Source organism: Lutra lutra, chromosome 2, assembly GCF_902655055.1.
Source record: "Lutra lutra chromosome 2, mLutLut1.2, whole genome shotgun sequence".
Taxonomy (NCBI): Eukaryota; Metazoa; Chordata; class Mammalia; order Carnivora; family Mustelidae; genus Lutra; species Lutra lutra.
The window spans coordinates 142,306,619-142,330,138 of record NC_062279.1 but is presented as its reverse complement, the minus strand read 5'-3'; the positions used below and the strand labels follow the sequence as shown (position 1 = coordinate 142,330,138).

Below are 23,520 nucleotides of genomic sequence, written 5' to 3'. Positions count from 1 at the left end.
GCTGCCTAAGATACTCATCTTCCTCCCAGCAGGAACACTGCATTTACAAACACATTGGGAAGGAAAGGGCTTGGGTTTGGGGAGGAGGGGAGGACATGAAAGCAGGTGTGTCCAAATGTGAGGTGGTGGGCGGCTTAAGCCCCATGAGCAGCCAGCCTGAGCGGCCACTGTTTAGTGGGTGTGCTTGGCCCGTGGACAGGCTCCCAGGCCCTTCTCATGGTCCTTCTTGGAGCAGCTGCGGCCAGAGGCTGATGGCCCCACTCTGACTGGTGTGTCTCTGTAACTCTCCCCAGGCACATTTCCCTCTGCTGGGGGCTCACTCCTTTCTGTGCCTTGGATTGTCCCTGAAACTCCCCTCCGTCTGGCTGCCCTCCTGTTTCTCCTTCTCTGCTCCTTATTTATTTCCTTACACATCCCCTCTCTTTCCTGTACAAAGTTGCCTTACTTTACAATCTTTCTTTCCTCCTTCCTTCCTTCCTCCCTGAAAGAGGGTCTGCCTCCACCAACAATGTTTGCCCGTGAATCCCCAGTGCCTGACTCAGCGCCTGGATTTCAGTTGAAGGCGCCAGCATGTTGTTAACAATGCTATGAAGGGTGTTAACCTAAGAATCCTCCCAACACCCTGTAAGACACCTGTTATGGGAAGTCTGCCATCCCTCATCCAGAATTCTGAGATCCCAAAAGCTTGGAAATGCAAAATATTTTTCTTAAAGTTGGTGAGAAATCTGACTTGAAAGCTGTAAGACTTTTGATCATCTTTATCTCAGTCTGAATAGTCTTCTCGTCTTTGGAGAAATATTAATGGATCTGGTTTCGGGGTGCCGTCCCATGCCTCAGGAGGCACACCACAAGACACTACATGTTGGTTTTCTACTTCTGTGTAACCAAGTACGCACACCTTAGTAGGCAGCTTAACACGATAAACATTGACTCCGTACAGCTTCTGTGGGTCAGGGGTTCGGAAGCAGTTTCTCTGAGTGGTAGTGACTTGGGTGTCCCATGAGGTCATAGGTAAGATGTTGGCTGGGGCTGCATCACCTAAGGGCTTGACTGGGCTGAAGGGTGCAGTTCCAAGGAAGCTCACTGACTTCGGTGGGGAAGTTGACTTGACTCTGGCTGTTGGCATGAAGTCCCTCCCCACCCACATATCTCCTCAGGGTTTCTTGATGTCCTCACAATATGGTGATATGGCGGGTGGCTTCCCCCAGAGCTGGTGATTCAAGAGAGGGCAAGGCAGAGTAGCCACAATGCCTTAAATTACATTCTATCCTTTCCGTGATGTCCTATTGGGTACCATGGTATCAGGGGCTGAAATCACTAGAGCTGGATCCCAGGAGCAGGGGGTGGGGGGATTCTTCCTGGAGGCTGACTACCCCAATTATACGTCCCAACATAAAATCCAAAGATTCTGATTTCCAAAATACATGTGATCCCGAGAGTGTTGGATGAGAGACTTGAATGCCCGTTTCACAGCTGAGAACCAGGGTCAAGGGCACTTGAGTGACCTGCCCTAAGTTATACCTATAGCAATAAAATGAGGACTCATCCAGCCCTAGTAGCTGCAGGGTTGGAGCTGCTCCTTTGTGTTCACCCCTGCCTCAGCCAAACAGAATGTAGCTTCCACAGCCATAGCCACGGGGAGTGTGCACTTACACCTCACCTTGTACTCCCCCAAACACCAGCAACACCACAGTAGGGAGCGTACTGGCTCTGACCTTCCCTGCGCAGAGGAGGAAGTGTGAGCTGGCTTTGCTCATACCCTGGTCTGATTTACAAGCCTGCCAGGGTTTTCCCTGGGCGCAGCCCAAGCTCGGCAGTGGACACATAAAGGGGAAAACCAGATGGGGACAGGGAGGAAGAACTCAGCGGCCGAGAAGGAGGGAGCGGCGGAGAGGGAGGGAAGCTTCGAAACAGCACAGGTATGCGTGGGCGTCATTGTGGGGGGGGGGGGGGAGCTCAGACTGTGAAAAAGAAAGCCTGCAGCCAGAAAAACACTGGGAATCGGTCTGGGAAGTTGGAGGAAGGAAAGGGATGGAGAAGTGAGGGTAGAACCGGGCAGCTTCCTCCTGCTTTCTGCTCTAAGAATACCTTAGAGAGGGGCACGTTGTGGGTGGGGGCGCCTTGCTCTAGGTCACTGTCCTGCAGCTGGGGGGGGGGGGCGGGTAGGACATCGCCCTGGGCTCAGTCTTGGAACCTTGGAACGTTGCCCTGTTTCTGTCGCTCTGTGTGGCCAACCTGGCCTGCAGCGCCGGGATGTGGACCCACGCACAGGTCCAGCACTTGAGGTCGTCTTCACCCCTTCTTTCCCTCCCATCATCAGCTAAATCAGGGGCGGGTTTCCCTCCCCCTTTCCCTCCCCCTTTCCCTCCCCCTTTCTCTCCCCGCCTTTCCTCCTCCTCCTGGCAGTCTCCTTAAGAACTCGACGCCGGGGCCAGGGGAAAGGGTAGGGGGTGGGCGGGAAGGGGGCGGGGCTGCTGGAACAAGGCGGCCACTCCGGGACCTCGGGGCCACAAGACTCGGGCCTGGGGAGAGGCTGGACTGTCCAAGGGCCTGGGGCGGCCTTTCCGCGCGTCAGGGGCCAGGCGGGTCGCGGTTGGCGGGGCCGGACTGCCGGCGGGGGGCGGGGCCAGGAGCGTCTCCGTGGGCGGGGCCGGACGGGTCGCCGTGAGAGAGGCCGGGCTGCCGGGGGGGGCGGGGCCAGGAGAGTCGCGGTGAAGGAGGCTGGGCCCATGGCGGAGGGGCGGAGCCAGGCCAGTCGCCGTGGGCGGGGCCGGGCAGTGGGCGGGGGCCGGGGCCCGGAGAGTCGCGGGGGCGAGGGAGGCCGGGCTCACGGCGGAGGGGCGGGGCCAGGCCAGCCGCAGTGAGCCGCGCGGGGCTGTTGAACGGTCTGGGACGGTCTTTCCGCGGGTCAGGGGCCACGCAGGTTGCCGTGGGCGGGGCGCGCCGGGAAAAGTTCCGGGAAGCTGTGCGGCCCGCCCAGACCGGGCGCGGAAGTTGGCGGTGTCAGCGCGACCGCCGGTCGAGGCCCGCGGCCATGTCCACAGGGGGCGCCGGGTCCGGCGGGCAGGAGGGGGCTGCGCGCGCGGCGGCGGCGCTCTGCGGCCTGTACCACGAGGCCGGGCAGCGGCTGAGGCGCCTGGAGGACCAGCTGGCCGCCCGGGACGCCCTCATTGAGCGCCTGCGCGCCCGCCTGGCCGCGCTCGAGGGGGACGCGGCGCCCTCGCTCGTGGACGCGCTGCTGGAGCAGGTGGCGCGCTTCCGGGAGCAGCTCCGGCAACGGGAGGGCGGCGCGGACGAGGCGGCGCTGCGCCAGGTGCGTCCCGGGGGAGGGAGAGCCGCGCTGGCTCGGCCAGCAGCGGGTTCGGAGCGGGTGAGCCCACACCCGGGCTGAGGGTTTGCGCGGCGCCGGACTCCGAGCGGTTTGCGAGCTGTGGTCCGGTGTGGGGTGTGAGGACGGTGGGGGGCGGCTTCCGAGGTCCGGGGGGCGTCTGCGCGCGTGTGGGCTGTTGTGCCCGCCTGTCGGTTCCGAGGGCGAGCTGTTCGCCTTAGAAACACCACTGCCGGGCATTTCCTCAGCGCGGACTGGCCGACTCGGGAACAGCAGAGAACCGCAGACCCGCGAGGCCACCGGGCGGAGGAGGAGAGGCTCTTTTTCAGAGGAGGAGGTGCGGGGGGCTGGCGAGGTCGCGCGGCGTGCAGGGCCCCTCTGCTTCTGCTGGCTTCGCTACCCGGGCGGGCTGGGGGAGCGCCTCCTGCTGCTGGCTTCTCGGGGGCGGGTGTCCGCGCTGCTTCTGCGGTTTGTGCGGGTTCTGGATCCGAGAGGAGTTTGTGCCCCGTTGACGGTGAAGGTGGTTCTGGATGAGGGCGTTGGTTCTGGTTGGTTGTGAGGATTGCGTGTCTGTGTTACGTTCTGAGGGGTGCTCTCCACGTCGTGTCAAGGATTGGGTGTCCATTTCTATCTGAAGTTATGTCAGGTTTAATGGTTGTGAGGCCCTGTTGGTCCTGAGGGGGGTGTGTGCCTGTTTTGGTCTGAAGGTTCGTGTTGGTGTTGCTTCTGAGGGTGTGTTAGTGTGGTAGATTCTGAGCACGGTATCCTGCGTTGGGTCAAAGGCTGTGCATGCTCCTGTTGAGGGTTGAGGGTCCTTGTGGGTCTGAAGGTGTGTATGTTGCCATGTTGGGTTTGAGGCATATGATGCCCTTACTAGGTTCTGAGAGGGGCTGTGTACTCCCGTGTTGGGTCTGAGGAGGTACGTGTTTGTGTTGGTTCTTAGGGGTGTACTTCCGTATTGGGTCTGAGGGTTGGGTTCTACTGAAGCGCTATCTGTCTTTTTTGCTTCTGAGAGCTGTCTCTCTCTGTTTTGGATCTGAGGGGGTATGTGTGTGTTAATTTTGAGGGGTGTGCTCTCATCCTGGGTTTGAGGTGTGTGTGCCTGTGTTAGGTTGGGAAGGATGTTTTCCCAAGCTGGGTGAGAGTGTCGTGTGTCTGTTGGTTCTGAGGAGTGTGTGTGCCTGTGTTGGTTCTACAGCGGTGTGTCTTTGTTGATTTGAGAGGTAATGTACCTGTTTTAGGTTCTAAGGGGTGTGCCTTGGAGTTAGGTTCTGGGGAGTCTGCTCTTGTGTGCCCACGGTGGGTTGTGAGGGTTGTATGTGACCATGTTGAGTCTGAGGACTGTGTGCCTGCATAGGTTCTACAGGGTTGTATTTATGTTGGGTTCTGAGGGGCATGTGCACCTCAGTGGCTTCTTGGTGGTGTGTGTGTCCATTTTAGGTCTGAGGTGTGTATGTGCATGTTGGTTTCAGATGTTGTGCTCCCATGTTTGAGGGGTGTTTGTGTCCATGTTGGGTCTGAGAGGACCGTGTCTTTGTTGGTTCTGAATAGTGTTTCTGTGGTGGGATCGAGGGGTCTGTGCCCATCTGGGTCTGTGGGGTGTGTTTGCCAGTGTTGGCTTCTGAGAAGTGTGTGTACCCATCTGGGTCAGTGGATTGTGTCTCTGTTGGTTCTAAGGGGTGTATATTCTTGTGCTGTGCCCATGTTGGGTCCAGTGGTTGTATATCCATGTTTCTTTCTGAGGGGTGTGTGTGCCAGTGTTGTGTTCTGAGGGTTGTGTGTTCCTGTTAGTTTTGAGGGGTCATTGTGTTCTTGTGTTGGGTCTAGGGGGTGTGTGTCCCTGTTTTGGATTCAGAGATGTGTGTTTGCCCATGTAGGGTTTGAGGTCTGTGTGCCTGTGTTGTGTCTGAGGGATATATGTACTCATGTTGGTTTCTGAGGGATTTTTGCGCCCAAGTTGTATATAGAGGGCTGTGAGTAGGTGTTCATTAGGAAGGGGGGTGTGTGTTGGTGTGTTTCCGCTTTGAGTTGAAGATGTGTGCTCTGTGTTGAGTTCTGAGTGGTCTGTATGCCTGTGTTGGGTCTGAGGGTTGTGTGTCTTTGTTGGTTCTGAGGCTGTTTCTGATTGTGTCAGGATGAGTAGTGAGTATTGTTGGTTGTGAAGTTTTGTGATTAGGTTTTGAGGAGGAGCTCCCATGTTGGTTCAGAAGGAAAGTTTGTGTGCCTATGGTAGATTCTGGAGGCATGTGTGCACGTTTGTCGTCTTTTTTTAAAATTTTTTAAAAGATTTTATTTATTTATTTGACAGAGATCACAAGTAGGCAGAAAGGCAGGCAGAGAGAGAGAGAGAAGGGAAGCAGGCTCTGCTGAGCAGAGAGCCTGATTCGGGGCTTGATCCCAGGACCCTGGAATCATGACCTGAGCCAAAGGCAGAGACTTTAACCTACCGAGCCACCCAGCCACCCCCACGTTTGTCTTCTAAAGTGTCTGTGTGCTGTTATTAGGTGTAAGGTATGTCTGTCCATGTTGGTTGTGAGGGGGATGTGTCTTGGGTCTGAGGCGTATCTGCCTGTCTGGAGTCTTGATGGGTGTGTATTTGAGTTCTAAGAGGTCTGCCCCCTTATTGGGTGTGAGTGTTGTGACTGTATTGTGTTCTGATGGGATTGTGTGTGAACATGGACGGTTCTGTGTATATGCGTGTTCATGTTCAGTTCTGTGTTGTGTGTGTAGACATTGGGATCTGGGGTGTTTGTGTGTGTGTAGTACACGAGCATAGGCTCCTGGTGTGTATGTATTCATACTGGGTTCTGGGCCATGTGGACACCGGTTATGTTCTGAGGTGACTTTCAGCTCCAGTTGTAAATGAGTCTTTCAGTAGTAACAGCTTTCTTGTGCTGGGAGCAGTGACAGCGCTGCGGTGCCTGTGAGTGTCGGATAACACACTTTAGTCTCACTCTCCCTCCTCCTCGTCCCTGTCATTGATGTTACATCTGTCTTTGTGAAGTACCATGAATGCCCAGAACAGGAGCAAGAGTAATAGTACTTGTCTGTAAAAGCTATTTGAAGTGCCGTACGCATTGGGTGTACTCTAGTGCCCTGTTTGGGCCATAGCTATTATCTGGATTGTCCCAGGAAAGAAACTAGGTCTGCAAAGAGAGGAGCTGCACAAGACAATTTTCACTTCTAGGCTTGGCCCTGCAGCCAGATTTTAGAGTGAAAAAGAGACATGCACCCCTCTGCCCCCCCTTTTATTTTACTATAAAAGTTATTTTGAATATCTGAAAAACAGAGGAAAGAGTAAAGAATAAAATAACAGCCACCATAATCCCATAGTCCGGGGATAACTAGTGTTCATTTCTTGGCATGCCTCCTCCCTGTTTTTCCTTTACACACCGGGTGTATACACAGTGGCGTGCTTGAGTTCTTGCTGTCTGCACATCTTCATATCACATTGCAAGGATTTTCTCATCTGCCTCATTTTAGATGCAGGAGCCAGACAAGCAGATCTATAGTCCTAGATCTATATGTTCCTTTACCCCTGACATACAGGTTTTGTTGTAGGATTTTTTTTTTTTAAAGACTAGTTTGTTTGTTTGTTTGTTTGTAGGATTTTTAATTATTTAGGAGACATTTTAATAATACAGTATCTTATGCAGTTATGTGTTTGTGGCTTACTCCTCCATCTATCTGGGCTGTCACAGAACCGTGGAGGAATGGAGAGATTTCACACTGTGCAGAGTGAAAACAATGAGAAGAATCGATCAATAGCTTGGTCTCCTCAATGGTCATGTCAGCCAGCCCCTTAGGAATAGCAATGCTGGGTTGGTAGAGACTGGGGGCTCCCAGAGAGGAGCTGAGGCTGTGTCCTCAGATGTGCAGAGACTTCCAGGTAACTTCTGCATCTGTGGTTGAGCTGTCGCTAGCATGTGATGGGGCCAGGTCAGTCTCGAGAATTCTGGTTCTTTTTGCCACCATAGTAAGACTCGAGACCTTACCTCGCTTGTAACACGAGGCCTATATGGGTAGCTTTACAAAGCTCCTCCAATTAAGACTTTCTGGGATAATGGTGTTAATTTACTATGTGGCCCTTAACTGCTCTATCTGATCTAATCACCCCCCAGGGTACTAGCCTCATGGGCCCTGCTTGGTCCTGACATACCAGCTTCTTCTCCCGGCTTTTCTTTCCCTGTTCTGCCATGCTTTCTAACAAGTAGAACAGCATACACCCTTTACTATAGGCTGTGTTAGCTGTATGTTGTTTTTGTTTTTGTTTTTGTTTTTTTAAAGATTTTATTTATTTATTTGACAGATAGAGATCACAAGTAGGCAGAGAGGCAGGCAGAGAGAGAGAGGGAAGCAGGCTCCCTTCCGAGCAGAGAGCCTGATGTGGGGCTCGATCCCAGGACCCTGGGATCATGACCTGAGCTGAAGGCAGAGGCTTTAACCCACTGAGCCACCCAGGCGCCCTGTGTGTTTTGTTTTTAACTGTCTATCTCCATACCTTTTTTGATCTTATAAAGCTGAAACACCATACCCATTAAGCAGTAACTCCCCACCTTCCTGCCCCCCAACCTCCACCCTTGGCAGATATCATTCTTCCATCTGTCTCCATGATTTGACTACTCTAGAGACCTCACAGAAGTGGAATCATCCCTTTGTGACTGACTTATTTCACTTAGCCTAACGTCCTACAGGTTTATCCGTGTTGTATCATGTGCCAGAATTTTCTTCTTTTTCAGGCTGAATGATATTCCATTGTACGTATAAACCACATTTGGCTTATCTGTTCATCTGTTGATAGACACTTGGGTTGCTTTCATATTTCAGCTGTAATGAATAACAGTGCCTCTAGGAATATGTGAGTCCAAACGTATCTTTGAGACCCTGCTTTCAGTTCTTTTGCTTATGTGCCAGAAGTGGAATTGTAGGTCATAGGGTAATTTGGTGTAGTTTTTTTTTTTTTTTTTAAGATTTTTATTTATTTAACAGACAGAGATTACAAGTAGGCAGAGAGGCAGGCAGAGAGAGAGGAGGAAGCAGGCTCCCCGCTGAGCAGAGAGCCCGACGTGGGGCTCGATCCCAGGACTCTGAGATCGTGACCTGAGCCGAAGGCAGAGGCTTTAACCCACTGAGCCACCCAGGCGCCCCATGGTGTAGTTTTTTGAGGAACCACCACACTGTTTTTCCACAGCGGCTGCACCATTTTACATTCCCAGCAGCGCACAGGGTTGCAGTTTCTCCATGTTCTCCCCAGCATTAGTTATTTTCTGTGTTGTTGTTGTTGTTTTAATAGCAGCCATCCTGATGGATTTGTGGTGATTTAATACAAAATTATTGTAGTTTTGATTTGCAATTTCCCAATGATTAGTGATGTGAACCATTCTTTCATGTGTTTATCTTCTTTGAAGAAATGTCAAGTTCTTTGCCCATATTTGAATTGATTATTTTGTTATTGAGTTTTAGGAATACTCTTTAGGCATACCTCATTTTGCTATACTTCTCAGATCTTGTGTTTTTTATAAATTGGAATTTGGACAGGGCGCCTGCGTAGCTCAGTAGGTGGAGCACGTGACTCTTGATTTCGGGGTTGTGGGTTTGGGCCCTGCACTGGGTGTGGAGATTATTTAAAAGAAAAAAGAAAGAAGGAAAGCTTTTAACAACTCTGCATCAAGTAAGTCTGCTGGCACCATTTTTCTAATAGCATTTGCTCACTTCATGTCTCTGTGTCATAGTTTGGTAATTCCTGTGATATTTCAAAATTTTTCATTATTCCTTATGTTTCGTTATGTGATGTGTGATCAGTGATCTTTGGTGTTACTATTGTACTTGTTTTGGGGCGCCGTGAACTGTGCCCATAAAAGACAGCAAACTTAATCAGTATGTGTGTTTTATGACTGTTGCACTGACCTGCCATTCCCCCATTACTCTCCCTTCTCTGTTCCCTGAGACGCAACAATATGGCAGTTAGGCTAAATAATGACCTGTAATGGCCTCTAAGTGCTCAAGTGAAAAGAGTCACACATAACTCACTTGAAATGAAAAGCTAGAAATGATTAAGCTTAGTGAGGAAGGGATTTCTGAAGCCAAGATAGGCGGAAAGGTAGGCCTCTTGTGCCAGACAGCCATGTTGCAAATGCCAAGGAAAAGTTCTTGAAGGAACTTAAGAGCACTACTCCAGGGACCACATGAATGATAAGAAAGCCAAACGGCCTCATTGCTTATAGGGAGAAAATTTGGGTGGTCTGGATAGGATATCAGACCTGCCCCAGTATTCCCTTAAGCCAAAGCCTAATCCAGAGCAAGGCCCTGACTCTCAAGACCAGGAAGGCTGAGGGAGGTGAGGAAGCCGCAGAAGAAAAGTCTGCAGCTAGCAGAGTGGGTTCGTGAGGTTTAAGGAGACACAGAGGGGCGGGGGGAGCAGCACATGCTGATGGAGAAGCTCCGGCAGGTTCTGCCGGAGATCCAGCTCAGATTGCCCATGGAGGGGACTTCTAAACAGCAGATTCTCCACATGTAGACGCAACGGCCTTATCTGGGGAGAAGATGCCATCTTGGACTGTCCTCGCTGGAGGACAGGTCAGTGCCTGGCTTCAGAGGTTCAAGGGACAGGCTGGCTCCCTGTTAGGGGCTAATGCAGCTGGTGACTTTCAGCTGAAGCCGGTGCTCCTTTACTATTCTGGAAATTCTTAGGACCCTTAAGAATTGTGCTACCTCTTCTGTGCCCATGCTCTACCCACGGAACGACACAGCCTGAACGGCAGTATATCTGTTCACAGCGAAGTTTACCAAATGTCTCAAGCCCACTGTTGAGTCCTACTGCTCAGGAAAAAAGGTTCCTTTCGAAATATGACTGCTCGTTGACGTTGTACCTGGTCACCCAAGAGCTCTGGTGATGTACGGCAAGATGAGTGCCGTTTCCCTGCTTGTGAACACGGTATCCGTTCTGCAGCCCACGGAGCAAGGAATAATTTTGACTTTGAAGTCTTATCATTTAAGAGACACATTTCGCAAGGCGGTAGATGCCATGGATGGTGATTCCTCCACTCGATCTGGGTGGGATACATTGAGAATCTTCTGGAAAGGATTCACCATGCCAGATGCCGTTAAGAAAATGTTCCCATGGCTCAATGTCAGTAGTAACAGGAGTTTGGAAGAAGTGATCTCCGGCCCTGGTGAGGACATTGAGGGCTTCAGGACTGAGTGGAGGAAGTCACTGTGCAGATGTGGTGGAAACAGCCAGAGAACCAGAAGTGGAGTCTGGAGAGGCGAGCGACCTGCTGCCCTCTCAGGATAATACTTGCACGGGTGAGGACGTGCTTCCGTGGAGGAGCGAGGAAGGTGATTTCTTGAGCTGGAGTCTGCTCCTGGTGACTATGCTGTGGAAATGGTTGAAATCTGACAAGGACTTAGAACATTGCATGACCTTAGTTGATAAGGTGGCAGGGGTTGAGAGGACTGGCTTCACTGTGGAGAGGAGTTCTACTGTGGGTGAAATGCTACCAGACAACATCACATGCTGGGCGCCTGGGTGGCTCAATTGGTTAAGTGACTGCCTTCGGCTCAGGTCATGATCCCGGGGTCCTGGGATTGAGTCCCACATTGGCCTCCCCCTACTCTGTGGGGAGCCTGGTTCTCCCTCCCCCTCCAACTCCCCCTCCTTGTGCTCTCTTTCTCTCTGTCAAATAAATAAATAAAATCTTTTTAAAAATCACATGCTACAGAGAAATTCTTTTGCTTCCTGTGTCCTGGTATCATATCTAAGAAATTATTGCCAAATTCAGTATTGGGAAGCTTTTGCCTATGTTATCTATAAGAGTTTTATAGTTTTAGGTCTTATATTTAAGTCTTTGATCCATTTTGAGTTAATTGTTGTATATGGTGTTTGATAAAGAGTCCACCTTTATTCTTCTGCCTGTGAATGTCCAGTTTTTGCTGTAGCATTTGTTGAAAAAATTATCCTTTCCCCATTGAACGGTCTTAGCACCCTTATCAACAACCATTTGACCATATATGCAAGGGATTATTTCTGGGATCATTATTCTTTTTTTTTTTTTTTAATATTTTATTTGAGAGAGAGAGAGCACACAAGCACAAGCTGGGGCAGGCAGAGGAAGAAGCAGACTTCCCACTGAGCAGGGAGTCTAATGGGGGGCTCAATCCCAGGACCCTGGGATCATGACCCTCTGGACTCATTATTCTTTTCCCTTTCTGTAAATGTCTGTCTTTATGCCAGTACTATACTGTTTTGGTTACTGTAGCTTTGTAGTCAGTTTTGAATTCAGGTAGCATGAGTCTTGCTTTGTTCTTTTTTCTTCTAAGATTGTTTTGGGTATTTGGGGACTCTTGAGATTCTATATGAATTTTAGGATGAATTTTTCTATTTCTGCAAAAAAACCCACTGGATTTTGATAGGGATTATATTGAATCTGTAGATCAGTTTGAGTAATGTTAAATTTAAAAATAAACCTGTCATTTATTTTACCAGCAAAAGTGGGTTTATTCCGGATAGCAGAGATTTGCAGTCCGTGCAACCTACAGCAAAACCATAGACAAGTCCAGAGAACAAAGAATGCTCTTCTTTGGAGGAAGCGGGGGAGCTGGGAGGGCTCTTGTAGACAGTCCATTGCTGTAAACTGGGAATTGAAGTGTAGTGACTTTTCACTGCCTGAGTTGTGACAGTCTGTCATGGGCCGGGCTGTTGTGGGGCGAGGAGAGAACATTTCTTCCTTCTGCTGGGGTGGTAAAGTACAGTTAACCCTTGAACAACATGGGGGTTATGGGTCCAGTCCTCCTGTGCACTTGAAAATCCTTGTATAACTCCTGACTCTCCAGAAAACTTAACTATTGATAGTTTGCTGAGAATGGGAAGCCTTACCAATAACATAAATAATAGATTAACACATACTTTGTATGTTACATTTATTATATGCTGTATTCTTGAAGTAAGCTAGCAAAAAGATATGTTCTTGAGAAAATTAAGAACGGGCATCTAGGTGGCTTAGTCATTTAAGCATCTGCCTTTGGTTCAGGTCATGATCTCGAAGTCCTGGGATCAAGCCCTGAGTTGGGCTTCCCGCTTCAGTGGGGAGCCTGCTTATCCCTCTACCTCTGCTCCTCGCCACCCCCAACTTGTACGGTTGTGTGTGCTTTCTCTTTCTCTCTCTTCTCCTTGTTTCAAAAATAAAAAATCTTAAAAAAAAATTAAGAACATTACTGGGGTGCCTGGTTGGCTCAGTTGGTTTTGGCTCAGGTCATGATCTTGGGGTTGGGAGATTGAGCCCCATATTGGGCTCATTGCTCTGTGGGGACTCTGCTCGAGATTCTCTTTCCCTCTGACCCTCCCCCTGCTTACACGTGCACTCGCTCACTTTCTAAAATAAATACATAAGTCTTAAAAAAAAAATTAAGAACATTCCTATCCAGAAGGCAAGATAAATCTTTTCCTGTTGGTTTTGCAGTTGACGAGTGGTAGGGCATGAGGGCTGCCTGCACTGGCCTCTGATTCCATTTTAGTGAGGTTTCCCTTCATAATTTTCACATTATATTGACATCTTAACAATATTAAGTTTCCAATTTATGAACATGTGTTTTCATTTACTTATGTCCTAATTTTTTCAGTAACATTTTATATTTTTCACTGTATAAGACTTCCACCTCCTTGAGTGAATTAATTCCTAAGTCTTTTATCTTTTTTGATGCTGTTGTAAATGGAATTGCTTTTATAATTTCTCATTCAGATTCTTTATTGTTAGTATGTAGAAATACTGCTGTTTCTCGTGTGTTGACTTTGTCTTCTGATATTTGCTGAATTCATTTATTCCAAGTTTTTTGCGTGTCTGTGTGTGTGTGTGTAATAATTAGTTTTCTAACAATATTATTATTATTATTATTATGTTCATTTCTTTTTAAGTTAATTATTTTATTAATATATAATGTATTATTTGCCCACGGATACAGGTCTGTGAATTGTCAGGCTTACACATTTCACAGCACTCAGCATATCACATACCCTCCCCAATGTCCATAACCCAACCACCCTCTCCATAACCCCCCTTCTCCCAGCAACTCTTAGTTTGTTTTGTGAGATTAAGAGTCTCTTATGGTTTGTCTCCCTCCCAATTCCATCTTGTTTCATTTTTTCCTTCCCTACCACCCAAACCCTCACCCTGCCTCTCAAATTCCTCATATCAGGCAGATCATAGGATAATTATCTTTCTCTGATGACTTATTTTGCTCAGCATAATACCCTCTAATTCCATCCAGGTTATTGCAAATGGCAAGATTTCATTTCTTTTGATGGCTGCATAGTATTCCATTGTGTATATATATATATATATATATATATATATACCACATCTTCATCCATTCATCTGTTGATGGACATCTAGGTTCTTTCCATAGTTTGGCTATTGTGGACATTGCTGCTATAAACATTTGGGTGCGTGTGCCCCTTTGGATCCCTACATTTGTATCTTTAGGGTAAATACCCAGTAGTATGAGTCCTGGGTCATAGGATAGCTCTATTTTAAACTTTTTGAGGAACCTCCATGCTGTTTTCCAGAGTGGCTGCACCAGCTTGCATTCCCACCAACAGAGTAGAAGGGTTCCCCTTTCTCTGCATCCTCTCCAACATCTGTCGTTTCCTGACTGATTAATTTTAGCCGTTCTGACTGGTGTGAGGTGGTATCTCATTGTGATTTTGATTTGTATTTCCCTGATGCCGAGTGATGTGGAGCACTTTTTCATGTGTCTGTTGACCATCTGGATGTCTTCTTTGCAGAAATGTCTGTTCATGTCCTCTGCCCATTTCTTGATTGGATTATTTGTTCTTTGGGTGTTGAGTTTGATAAGTTCTTTATAGATTTTGGATACTAGCCCTTTATCTGATATGTCATTTGTGAATATCTTCTCCCATTCTGTCAGTTGTCTTTTGGTTTTGTTAACTGTTTCCTTTGCTGTGCAAAAGCTTTTGATCTTGATGAAGTCCCAATAGTTCATTTTTGTCTTTGCTTTCCTTGCCTTTGGCAATGTTTCTAGGAAGAAGTTGCTGTGGCTGAGGTCAAAGAGGTTGCTGCCTGTGTTCTCCTCAAGGATTTTGATGGATTCCTGTCTCACATTGAGGTCTTCCATCCATTTTGAGTCTATTTGTGTGTGTGTGTGTGTGTGTGTGTGTGTGTGTGGTGTAAGGAAATGGTCCAGTTTCATTCTTCTGCATGTGGCTGTCCAATTTTCCCAATGCCATTTGTTGAAGAGCCTGTCTTTTTTCCATTGGACATTCTTTCCTGTTTTGTCAAAGATTTGTTGACCATAGAGTTGAGGGTCTCTTTCTGGGCTCTCTATTCTGTTCCATTGATCTATGTGTTTGTTTTTGTGCCAGTACCATACTGTCTTGATGATGACAGCTTTGTAATAAAGCTTGAAGTCTGGAAGTGTGATGCCACAAATCTTGGCTTTCCTTTTCAACATTCCTCTGGCTATTCGGGGTCTTCTGGTTCCATATAAATTTTAGGATTATTTGTTACATTTCTTTGAAAAAAAATTGATGGTATTTTGCTAGGGATTGCATTAATTGTGTAGATTCTTTTAGGTAGCATAGACATTTTCACAATATTTGTTCTTCCAAACCATGAGCATGGAATGTTTTTCCATTTCTTTGTGTATTCCTCAATTTCTTTCATGAGTACTTTATAGTTTTCTGGGTACAGATTCTTTGCCTTTTTAGTTAGGTTTATTCCTAGGTATCTTATGGTTTTGGGTGCAATTGTAAATGGGATTGACTCCTTAATTTCTCTTTCTTCTGTCTTGCTGTTGGCTTATCGAAATGCAACTGATTTCTGTGCATTGATTTTTATATCCTGACACTTTACTGAATTCCTGTTTGAGTTCTAGCAGTTTTGGAGTGGAGTCTTTTGGGTTTTCCACAGAAAGTATTATATCATCTGCAAAGAGTGAGAGTTTGACTTCTTCTTTGCTGACTTGGATGCCTTTTATTTCTTTTTGTTATCTGATTGCTGAGGCTAGGACTTGTAGTACTATGTTGAATAGCAGTGGTGATAGTGGACATCCCTGCCGTGTTCCTAACCTTAGGGGAAAAGCTCTCAGTTTTTCCCCATTGAGAATGATATTTGCTGTGGGTTTTTCATAGATGGCTTTGATGATATTGAGGTATGTACCCTCTATCCCTACACTTTGGAGAGTTTTGATCAAGAAAGGATGCTGTACTTTATCAAATGCTTTTTCAGCATCTCTTGAGAGTATCATATCATTCTTGTTCTCTCTTTTATTAATGTATTGTATCACATGGATTGATTTGCGGATGTTGAAACAACCTTGCAGCCCAGGAAAAAATCCCACTTGGTCATGGTGAATAATCCTTTTAATGTACTGTTGGATCCTATTGGCTAGTATTATGGTGAGAATTTTTGCATCTGTGTTCATCAAGGATATTGGTTTGTAATTCTTTTGATGGGGTCTTTGTCTAGTTTTGGTATCAAGGTAATGCTGGCCTCATAAAATGAGTTTGGAAGATTTCCTTCCATTTCTATTTTTTGGAACAGTTTCAGGAGAATAGGTATTAATTCTTCTTTAAATGTTTGGTAGAATTCCCCTGGGAAGCTGTCTGGCCCTGGGCTCTTGTTTGTTGGGAGATTTTTGATGATTGCTTCATGAAATCTCCTTACTGGTTATGGGTCTGTTCAGGTTTTCTATTTCTTCCTGGTTCAGTTTTGGTAGTTTATACGTCTCTAGGAATGCAACCATTTCTTCCAGATTGTCAAATTTGCTGGCGCATAGTTGCTCATAATATGTTTTTATAATTGTTTGTATTTCTTTGGTGTTGGTTGTAATCTTTCCTCTTTCATTCATGATTTTATTTATTTAGGTCCTTTCTCTTTTCTTTTTGTTAAGTCTGGCCAGGGCCTTATCAATCTTATTAATTCTCTGAAAGAACCAGCTGCTAGTTTCTTTGATTGTTCTACTGTTCTTTTGGTTTCTATTTCATTGATTTCTGCTCTGATCTTTATTTTTTCTCTTCTCCTGCTGGGTTTAGGCTTTCTTTGCTGTTCTTTTTCCAGCTCCTTTAGGTCTAGGGTTAGGTTGTGTGCTTGAGAGTTTTCTTGTTTCTTGAGAAAGGCTTGTATCGCTATATACTTTCCTCTGAGGACCACCTTTGCTGTGTCCCACAGATTTTGAACAGTTGTGTTTTCATTTTTATTTGTTTACATGAACTTTTTCAATTTTTCTTTAATTTCCTGGTTGACGCATTCATTCTTTAGTAGGATGCTCTTTAGTCTCCATGTATTTGAGTTCTTTCCAACTTTCCTCTTGTGATTGAGTTCTAGCTTTAGAGCATTGTGGTCTGAAAATATGCAGGGAATGATTTGGTACCTGTTGAGACCTGATTTGTGACCCAGGATGTGTTCTATTCTGGAGAATGTTCCATGTGCACTAGAGAAGAATGTGTATTCTGTTGCTTTGGGATGGAATGTTCTGAATATATCTGTGATGTCCATCTGTTCCAGTGTGTCATTTAAGGCCTTTATTTCCTTGTTGATATTTTGCTTGGATGATCTGTCCATTTCAATGAGGGGGTATTAAAGGCCTACTATTATTGTATTATTGTCGATGTGTTTCTTTGATTTTGTTATTAATTGGTTTATATAATTGGCTACTCCCATATTAGGGACATAGGTATTTAAAATTGTTAGATCTTCTTGTTGGACAGACCCTTCAAGTATGATATAGAGTCCTTCCTCATCTCTTATTATAGTCTTTGGCTTAAAATCTAATTTATCTGCTATAAGAGTTGCCACCCCCAATTTTTTTTTTAAAGATTTTATTTATTTACTTGACAGAGAGAGATCACAAGTAGGCAGAGAGGCAGGCAGAGAGAGAGAGGGGGAAGCAGGCTCCCTGCCGAGCAGAGAGCCCGATGTGGGCCTCGATTCCATGACCCGAGCTGAAGGCAGAGGCTCAACCCACTGAGCCACCCAGGTGCCCGCCACCCCAACTTTCTTTTGATGTCCATTAGCATGGTAAATTGTTTTCCACCCCCTCACTTTATTTTTTTTCATTTTTTCTTTTTTTAAAGATTTTATTTATTTATTTGATAGAGATCACAAGTAGGCAGAGAGGCAGGCAGAGAGAGAGAGGGAGGCAGATTCCCTGCTGAGCAGGGATCCCAATGTGGGACTCGATCACAGGACCCTGAGACCATGACCTGAGCTGAAGGCAGAGGTTTTAACCCACAGAGTCACCCAGGTGCCCCCATCCCCTCACTTTAAATCTGGAGGTATCTTTGGGTCTTAAATGAGTTTCTTGTAGACAGCATATTGATGGTTCTTGTTTTTTTATCCATTCTGATACCCTGTGTCTTTTGATTGGGGCATTTAGCCCATTTACATTCAGGGTAACTATTGAAAGATATGAATTTAGTGCCGTTGTATTACCTGTAAGGTGACTGTTCCTGTATATTGTCTCTGTTCCTTTCTGGTCTGCTACTTTCAGGCTCTCTCTTTGTTTAGAGGACCCCTTTCAATATTTCTTGTAGGGCTGGTTTGGTGTTAGCAAATTCTTTTAATTTTTGTTTGTCCTGGAAGCTTTTTATCTCTCCTTCTATTTTCAATGATAGTCTAGTTGGATATAGTATTCTTGGCTGCATATTTTTCTCATTTAGTGCTCTGAATATATCATGCCAGTTCTTTCCGGCCTGCCAGGTCTCTGTGGATAAGTCTACTGCCAATCTAATATTTCTACCATTGTATGTTACAGACTTCTTTTCCCAAGCTGCTTTCAGGATTTTTTCTTTGTCACTAAGATTTGTAAGTTTTACTACTAGATGATGGGGTGTGGACCTACTTTTATTGATTTTGAGGGGGATTCTCTGTGCCTCCTGGATTTTGATGCTTGTTCCCTTTGCCATATTAGGGAAATTCTCTACTATAACTCGCTCCAATATATCTTCTGCCCCTCTCTCTCTTTCTTCTTCTTCGGGAATCCCAATTATTCTAATATTGTTTCATCTTATGGTATCACTTATCTCTCGAATTCTCCCCTCATGGTGCAGTAGTAGTTCATCTTTCTTTTGCTCAGCTTCTTTATTCTCCATCATTTGGTCTTCTATATCACTAATTCTCTTTTCTGCCTCATTTATCCTAGCGGTAAGAGCCTCCATTTTTCATTGCACCTCATTAATAGCTTTTTAAATTTCAACTAGATTTTAGATTTTAGTTCTTTTATTTCTCCAGAAAGGGCTTTTATTTCTCCAGACAGGGTTTCTCTAATATTTTCCATGCCTTTTTTGAGCCCAGCTAGCACCTTGAGAATTGTCATTCTGAACTCTAGTTCTGACATACTACCAACATCCGTATTGATTAGGTCCCTAGTCGTCAGTACTGCCTCTTGTTCTTTTTTTGTGATGAGTTTTTCCCCCTCGTCATTTTATCCAGATAAGAATATATGAATGAGAGAATAAAATACTAGAAGGGTGACAGAGGACCGCCCCCCCCCCAAAATGTACGGTAACCAAATCAGAAGAGACCCAAAACTGGGGGGAGAAGAAAGGGGGAGGAAATAATTTAAAAAATAAAAAATAAATATCTATATCTAAATCTATATCTATATTAGACTGGTGAATAGAACAGAGCCATCTACTTGATTTTGGGTGTATTCTGATCTCTTAGAAGAAACTACCTCACAAAATTTTAAAGGAAGAAAAACATATATACAAAATAAAGGTAAACATGATGAAGGGCTGGAATATGACTGTAGAGATGAAAATTAAAAAAAAAAAACTAAAAAATGAATTGATAAGTTGGTTGGAAAAAGAAAAAGGAGGAGAGAATGTGCTAACACTGGAGACTAGAGCAAAACCATGTGCTAGTTTTAGGGTATATTTTGATCTATTAGAAGAAATTGTATCCCAGGGGCGCCTGGGTGGCTCAGTGAGTTAAAGCCTCTGCCTTCGGCGCAGATCATGGTCTCAGGGTCCTGGGATCAGGCCCCACGTCGGGCTCTCTGTTCAGTGGGGGAGCCTGCTTCCCCTTCTCTCTCAGCCTGCCTCTCTGCCTACTTGTGATCTCTGTCAAAATAAATAAATAAATTTTTTTAAAAAAGAAGAAATTGTATACAAAAATTTTTAAAGAAAAAAAACCCCTATATGTATACAAAAAATAAGGTTAAATACAATGAAGGGATAAAATATAACTATAACAGTGGAGGTTTAAAGAGTTGGTTTTTTTTTTTTTGAAAGGTATTGTTAAGATAAACTAGTTAAAAGTGTTAAAATAGGAAAGAGGAAAAGTTAAAAAAAATAAAATAAAATTAAATTAAAAAAAATTTAACTTTGCAAGACTAAAGGATCATGGGGGGAAAGTCATGATGCTTTGCTTTCCCATAGCTCTGGAGTTCCGCTGTTCTCATTGATTGGTGAATTTGGTCTTGGCTGGATGTTCTTGGCTAATCTGGGGGAGGGGACTGTTGCAGTGATTCTCAAATGTCTTTGCCTGAGGTGGAATTGCAGTGCCCTTGCCAGGGGCCAGGCCTAGTAATCTGCTCAGATTTGCACCCAGAAGCTTTTGTTCCCTAAACACTTTCCATAGAGCTCTGGAGGATGCCATGAAGATGGCAGCCTCCCAATCTGTGGCCCTGTAGGAACTGAGAGCTTGGGGCTCCACTCCTCAGTGTGCCCTCAGAGAGAAGCAGTCAATCCACCCCCCCACCCCCATCTCCCTGGTCTCCCACTGCACTCTGAGCTCACCCGGCCTGTGACTGAGCATTTCTGTCTCTGGCACATGCCCCCGTTGGGAGTTTCCAAACCCAGCAGTTTCCTGCCACGCGTTCCTGCGCTGTTCCTCCTGGAGGAGGAAGGAGGGGGTCTCTCTGGATCTGCTGCTTGTTGGGTCCCTGCTCAAAGAGCAGTGGACCAACTGTGCCTTGGATCACAGTTTAAGGTAACCCGATCTGAAAGCTCACTCCTCAGCTCTGTCTCTGTAGCTGGCTTCCCCAATATGATACCTGGGAGCTTTGCCACAATCAGACACCACTGGTCTTTCTGTGACCCTGAAGGTACTGAGACCACATTGTCCCCATGAGGCCTCCAGCCCTGCTTAGCCTCTGGAGTGATGTCCCTCAGTGGAGCTGACTTCTAAAAGTTCTGATTTTGTGCTCCGCTGCTCCACTGCTTGCTGGGAGCTGGCCCCTCCGCCTGTGGTCTGTCTTCCCATCGCTTCAGATTTACTTCTCTGCAAGTCCTACCTTCCAGAAGGTGGTCGATTTTCTGTTCCTAGAATTGCTGCTCTTCTCTCCTATCTCCTATTGAGTTTGTAGGTGTTCAGAATGGTTTGATAACTATCTTGCTGAACTCCTGGGACCTAATATCATTTCAGTCTGCTACTCCTCTGCCATCTTGCTTCTTCCTTTTATTATTATTTTAATTTGATGGAGAGAGAGAGTGCATGCTCACAAGCAGGGGGAGCAGCAGGCAGAGGAAGAGAGAGAAGCAGGCGCCCTGCTGAGCAGGGATGGGGCTTGATTCCAGGACCCTGGAATCATGACCTGAGCTGAAGGCAGGCACTTAATGGACTGAGCCACCCAGGTGCCCCTAGAGTTTTCTACATACAAGGTTATGTCATTTGCGAAATACCATTTTACTTCCTGTTTGGATCTTTTTCTTTCTTTTCTTTTTTTCCCCCTACTTGTTCTGCCTAGAATGTCTAGTCCTATTTTGAATAGAAGTGTTGAAAGTGGGTCCTGTTGACTTTTCCTGATCTTAGAGGCAAAGCTTTCAGCCTTTTACCATTGCATATGATGTTTGCTGTGGGTTTTCCAAATATGGTTTTTATTTTATTTATTTTTTAAAAAGATTTCATTTATTTATTTGACAGGGATGGGGTGAGGGAGACAGCATGAGCCAGGGGGGAGAGGCAGAGGGAGAGAGAGAAGCAGACTCCTTACTGAGCAGGGAGCCTGACATAGGGCTTGGTCCAGGAACCCTGTGATCATCACCTGAGCTAAAAGCAAAAGCTTAACTAACTGAGTCACCCAGCTGCCCCAAATATGGCTTTTATTATGTGGAGATAGCTTTTGCCTCCGTTGATATGGTTATGTGGTTTTCTCCCTTCATCCTGTTAGTGTGGTGTATTACACTGATCAGCTCTCTTTTTTTTTTTTTTTTAAATTTTATTTATTTGACAGAGAGAGATCACAAGTAGGCAGAGAGGCAAGCAGAGAGAGAGAGAGAGAGGAAGAAGCAGACTCCCCGCTGAGCAGAGAGCCCGATACGGGACTCGATCCCAGAACCCTGAGATCATGACCTGAGTAGAAGGCAGAGGCTTACCCCACTGAGCCACCCAGGCGCCCCCACTGATCAGCTTTCTTTTCTTTCTCCTTCTTCTTTCCTTTCTCTTTCTTTTTCCTTTTTTCTTTTCTCTTCTCTTTTCTTCCAAGAAATATGTTTGTGAACTTAACTGCAGCAGGATAGTGTATTACCTAAATCTGTGTTTAACAAATCTAGTGAAAAATTGTCTGATTGGAAAAGTTTAATAACATTTTGTTCAGTCCAAGGTGTTGATGGTGACTCATAGATAGAAAATAAACATCGAGCACATATGTTGTGCTCCTTGTCACCCGAAAGGCTTAATTCTCATGCCGTTATTGTTAGATATTTATCAACAATTTTCTAATTGCCTTTAGGTAGTATAAATGAGAATAAATGATAGTATGTCAAGAACATGACCAATTTGTAACATGTAGAAAGTAGAACTAAAGTGAAAACAAATAATTCAGGACTTATCAGTACATAACTAAGATGCTGCTCAGTAATTGTCCAGTTTGTCTAGATATGCCTCTGATCCTTCTACACTGCTGTCCAGAAGATAAATATGCTGCACCTCTTATTCTTTTAAAAAGCCAGGGATAACCTTTGTCATGAGCATCACCTTTTCATTTTTTTTAAAGATTTTATTTATTTATTTGACAGAGACACAGCAAGAGAGGGAACACAAGCAGGGGGAGTGGGAGAGGAAGAAGCAGGCTTCCTGCGGAATAGAGAGCCTGACACGGGGCTTGATCCTAGGACCCTAGGATCCTGACTTGAGCCCAAGGCAGATGCTTAATGACTGAGCCACCCAGGAGCCTCAACTTTTCATTGTCTTTAAGAGATGAAACTCTAAAGTTTCCTGGTGGGAAGCTCACAAGAGTAGAAGTACTCTGGGCTATAATACTTGTTCATTATTGGGCATCAAGGGGAAGCAAGTTTTACATTAAACATTGAAAAACAGTATACTTTAAATCTGGTTCTGATGCTTTTAGCTATGTTACTTTGGGCAAATCATTTAATGTTCTAGTTTTCTTATCAGTAAAACTAAAATAAGACCTACCTTATAGGACTATTTATGTATTTATTCATTTAATCATTAGTTATTTGTCGCATGCCTAGTGTATGCTAGATGTTGTGATAGACCCTGGAAATGCAGAAAGAATCAAGAAAGGCAGATTCCTATTTTTATGAAGTTTATATAATGGGTGCCTGGCTGGCTCAGCCGGTTAAGCATCTGCCTTTGGCTCAGGTCATGATCTTGGTGTCCTGGGATCACAACCCACATGGGGCTCCCTCCTCACCAGGGACTCTGCTTCTCCCGCTTCCTCTGCCACTACCTCCCCACCCCACACCCCACTCATGCTCTCTCTCTCAAATAAAGTCTTTAAAAAAAAAAAAAAAGGATGCTGATATGCTAGTTGAGAAAATAGGGATTGTAGCCTTTGTATAAAATATACAAAGTAGATGTATAGTAATTATGAGTTTTTATGTTGTAAGGATCGTGATTTAACATATATAAAGAACATAGCATAATCTTTTGCATTTACTTGGTACTCAGATGGAAGTATCATCTACCATTGCCACTTAAGTGTTTGTTTATTGAGCATCTTCTGTGTAGGAATGGAGTGTGTATGCACAGGCACTGTGGGTTATGTTTTTCCATTTCTCCCAATATTGAGTATCGTATATTCATTTCACAAGCATGTGTGCAGTGTCAGTGTTGTGCCAGGCTCTGGAGCAGTGTTAATCCAGTATAATTAGAGTGAAGAGTGTAGAGAATAACATAGGAAGTGGCTATAAAGTTAAATTGGGGGCAGATTGTGACCTTTACTACCTTAATAAAGGTGTTAACTGCACATTCTTTTAAGCACGAGGC

General features: G+C 45.4%; 1 protein-coding gene across 2 annotated transcripts in view; it reads left to right on the top strand.

Annotated features, from left to right (window-relative positions):
- The first annotated feature begins 2,861 nt into the window (after positions 1 to 2,861).
- The window catches only part of TNIP2 (TNFAIP3 interacting protein 2), a 51,444-nt gene continuing 30,785 nt past the window's right edge, over positions 2,862 to 23,520 (top strand). The window contains exon 1 of one of the 2 annotated variants that reach the window (XM_047718670.1): positions 2,862 to 3,313. In XM_047718670.1, coding sequence (XP_047574626.1) covers positions 3,035 to 3,313 — 279 coding nt within the window. In that variant the 5' untranslated portion in view covers positions 2,862 to 3,034. The remainder of the gene's footprint in view (positions 3,314 to 23,520) is intronic. The other variant, XM_047718669.1, reaches the window with a different exon arrangement.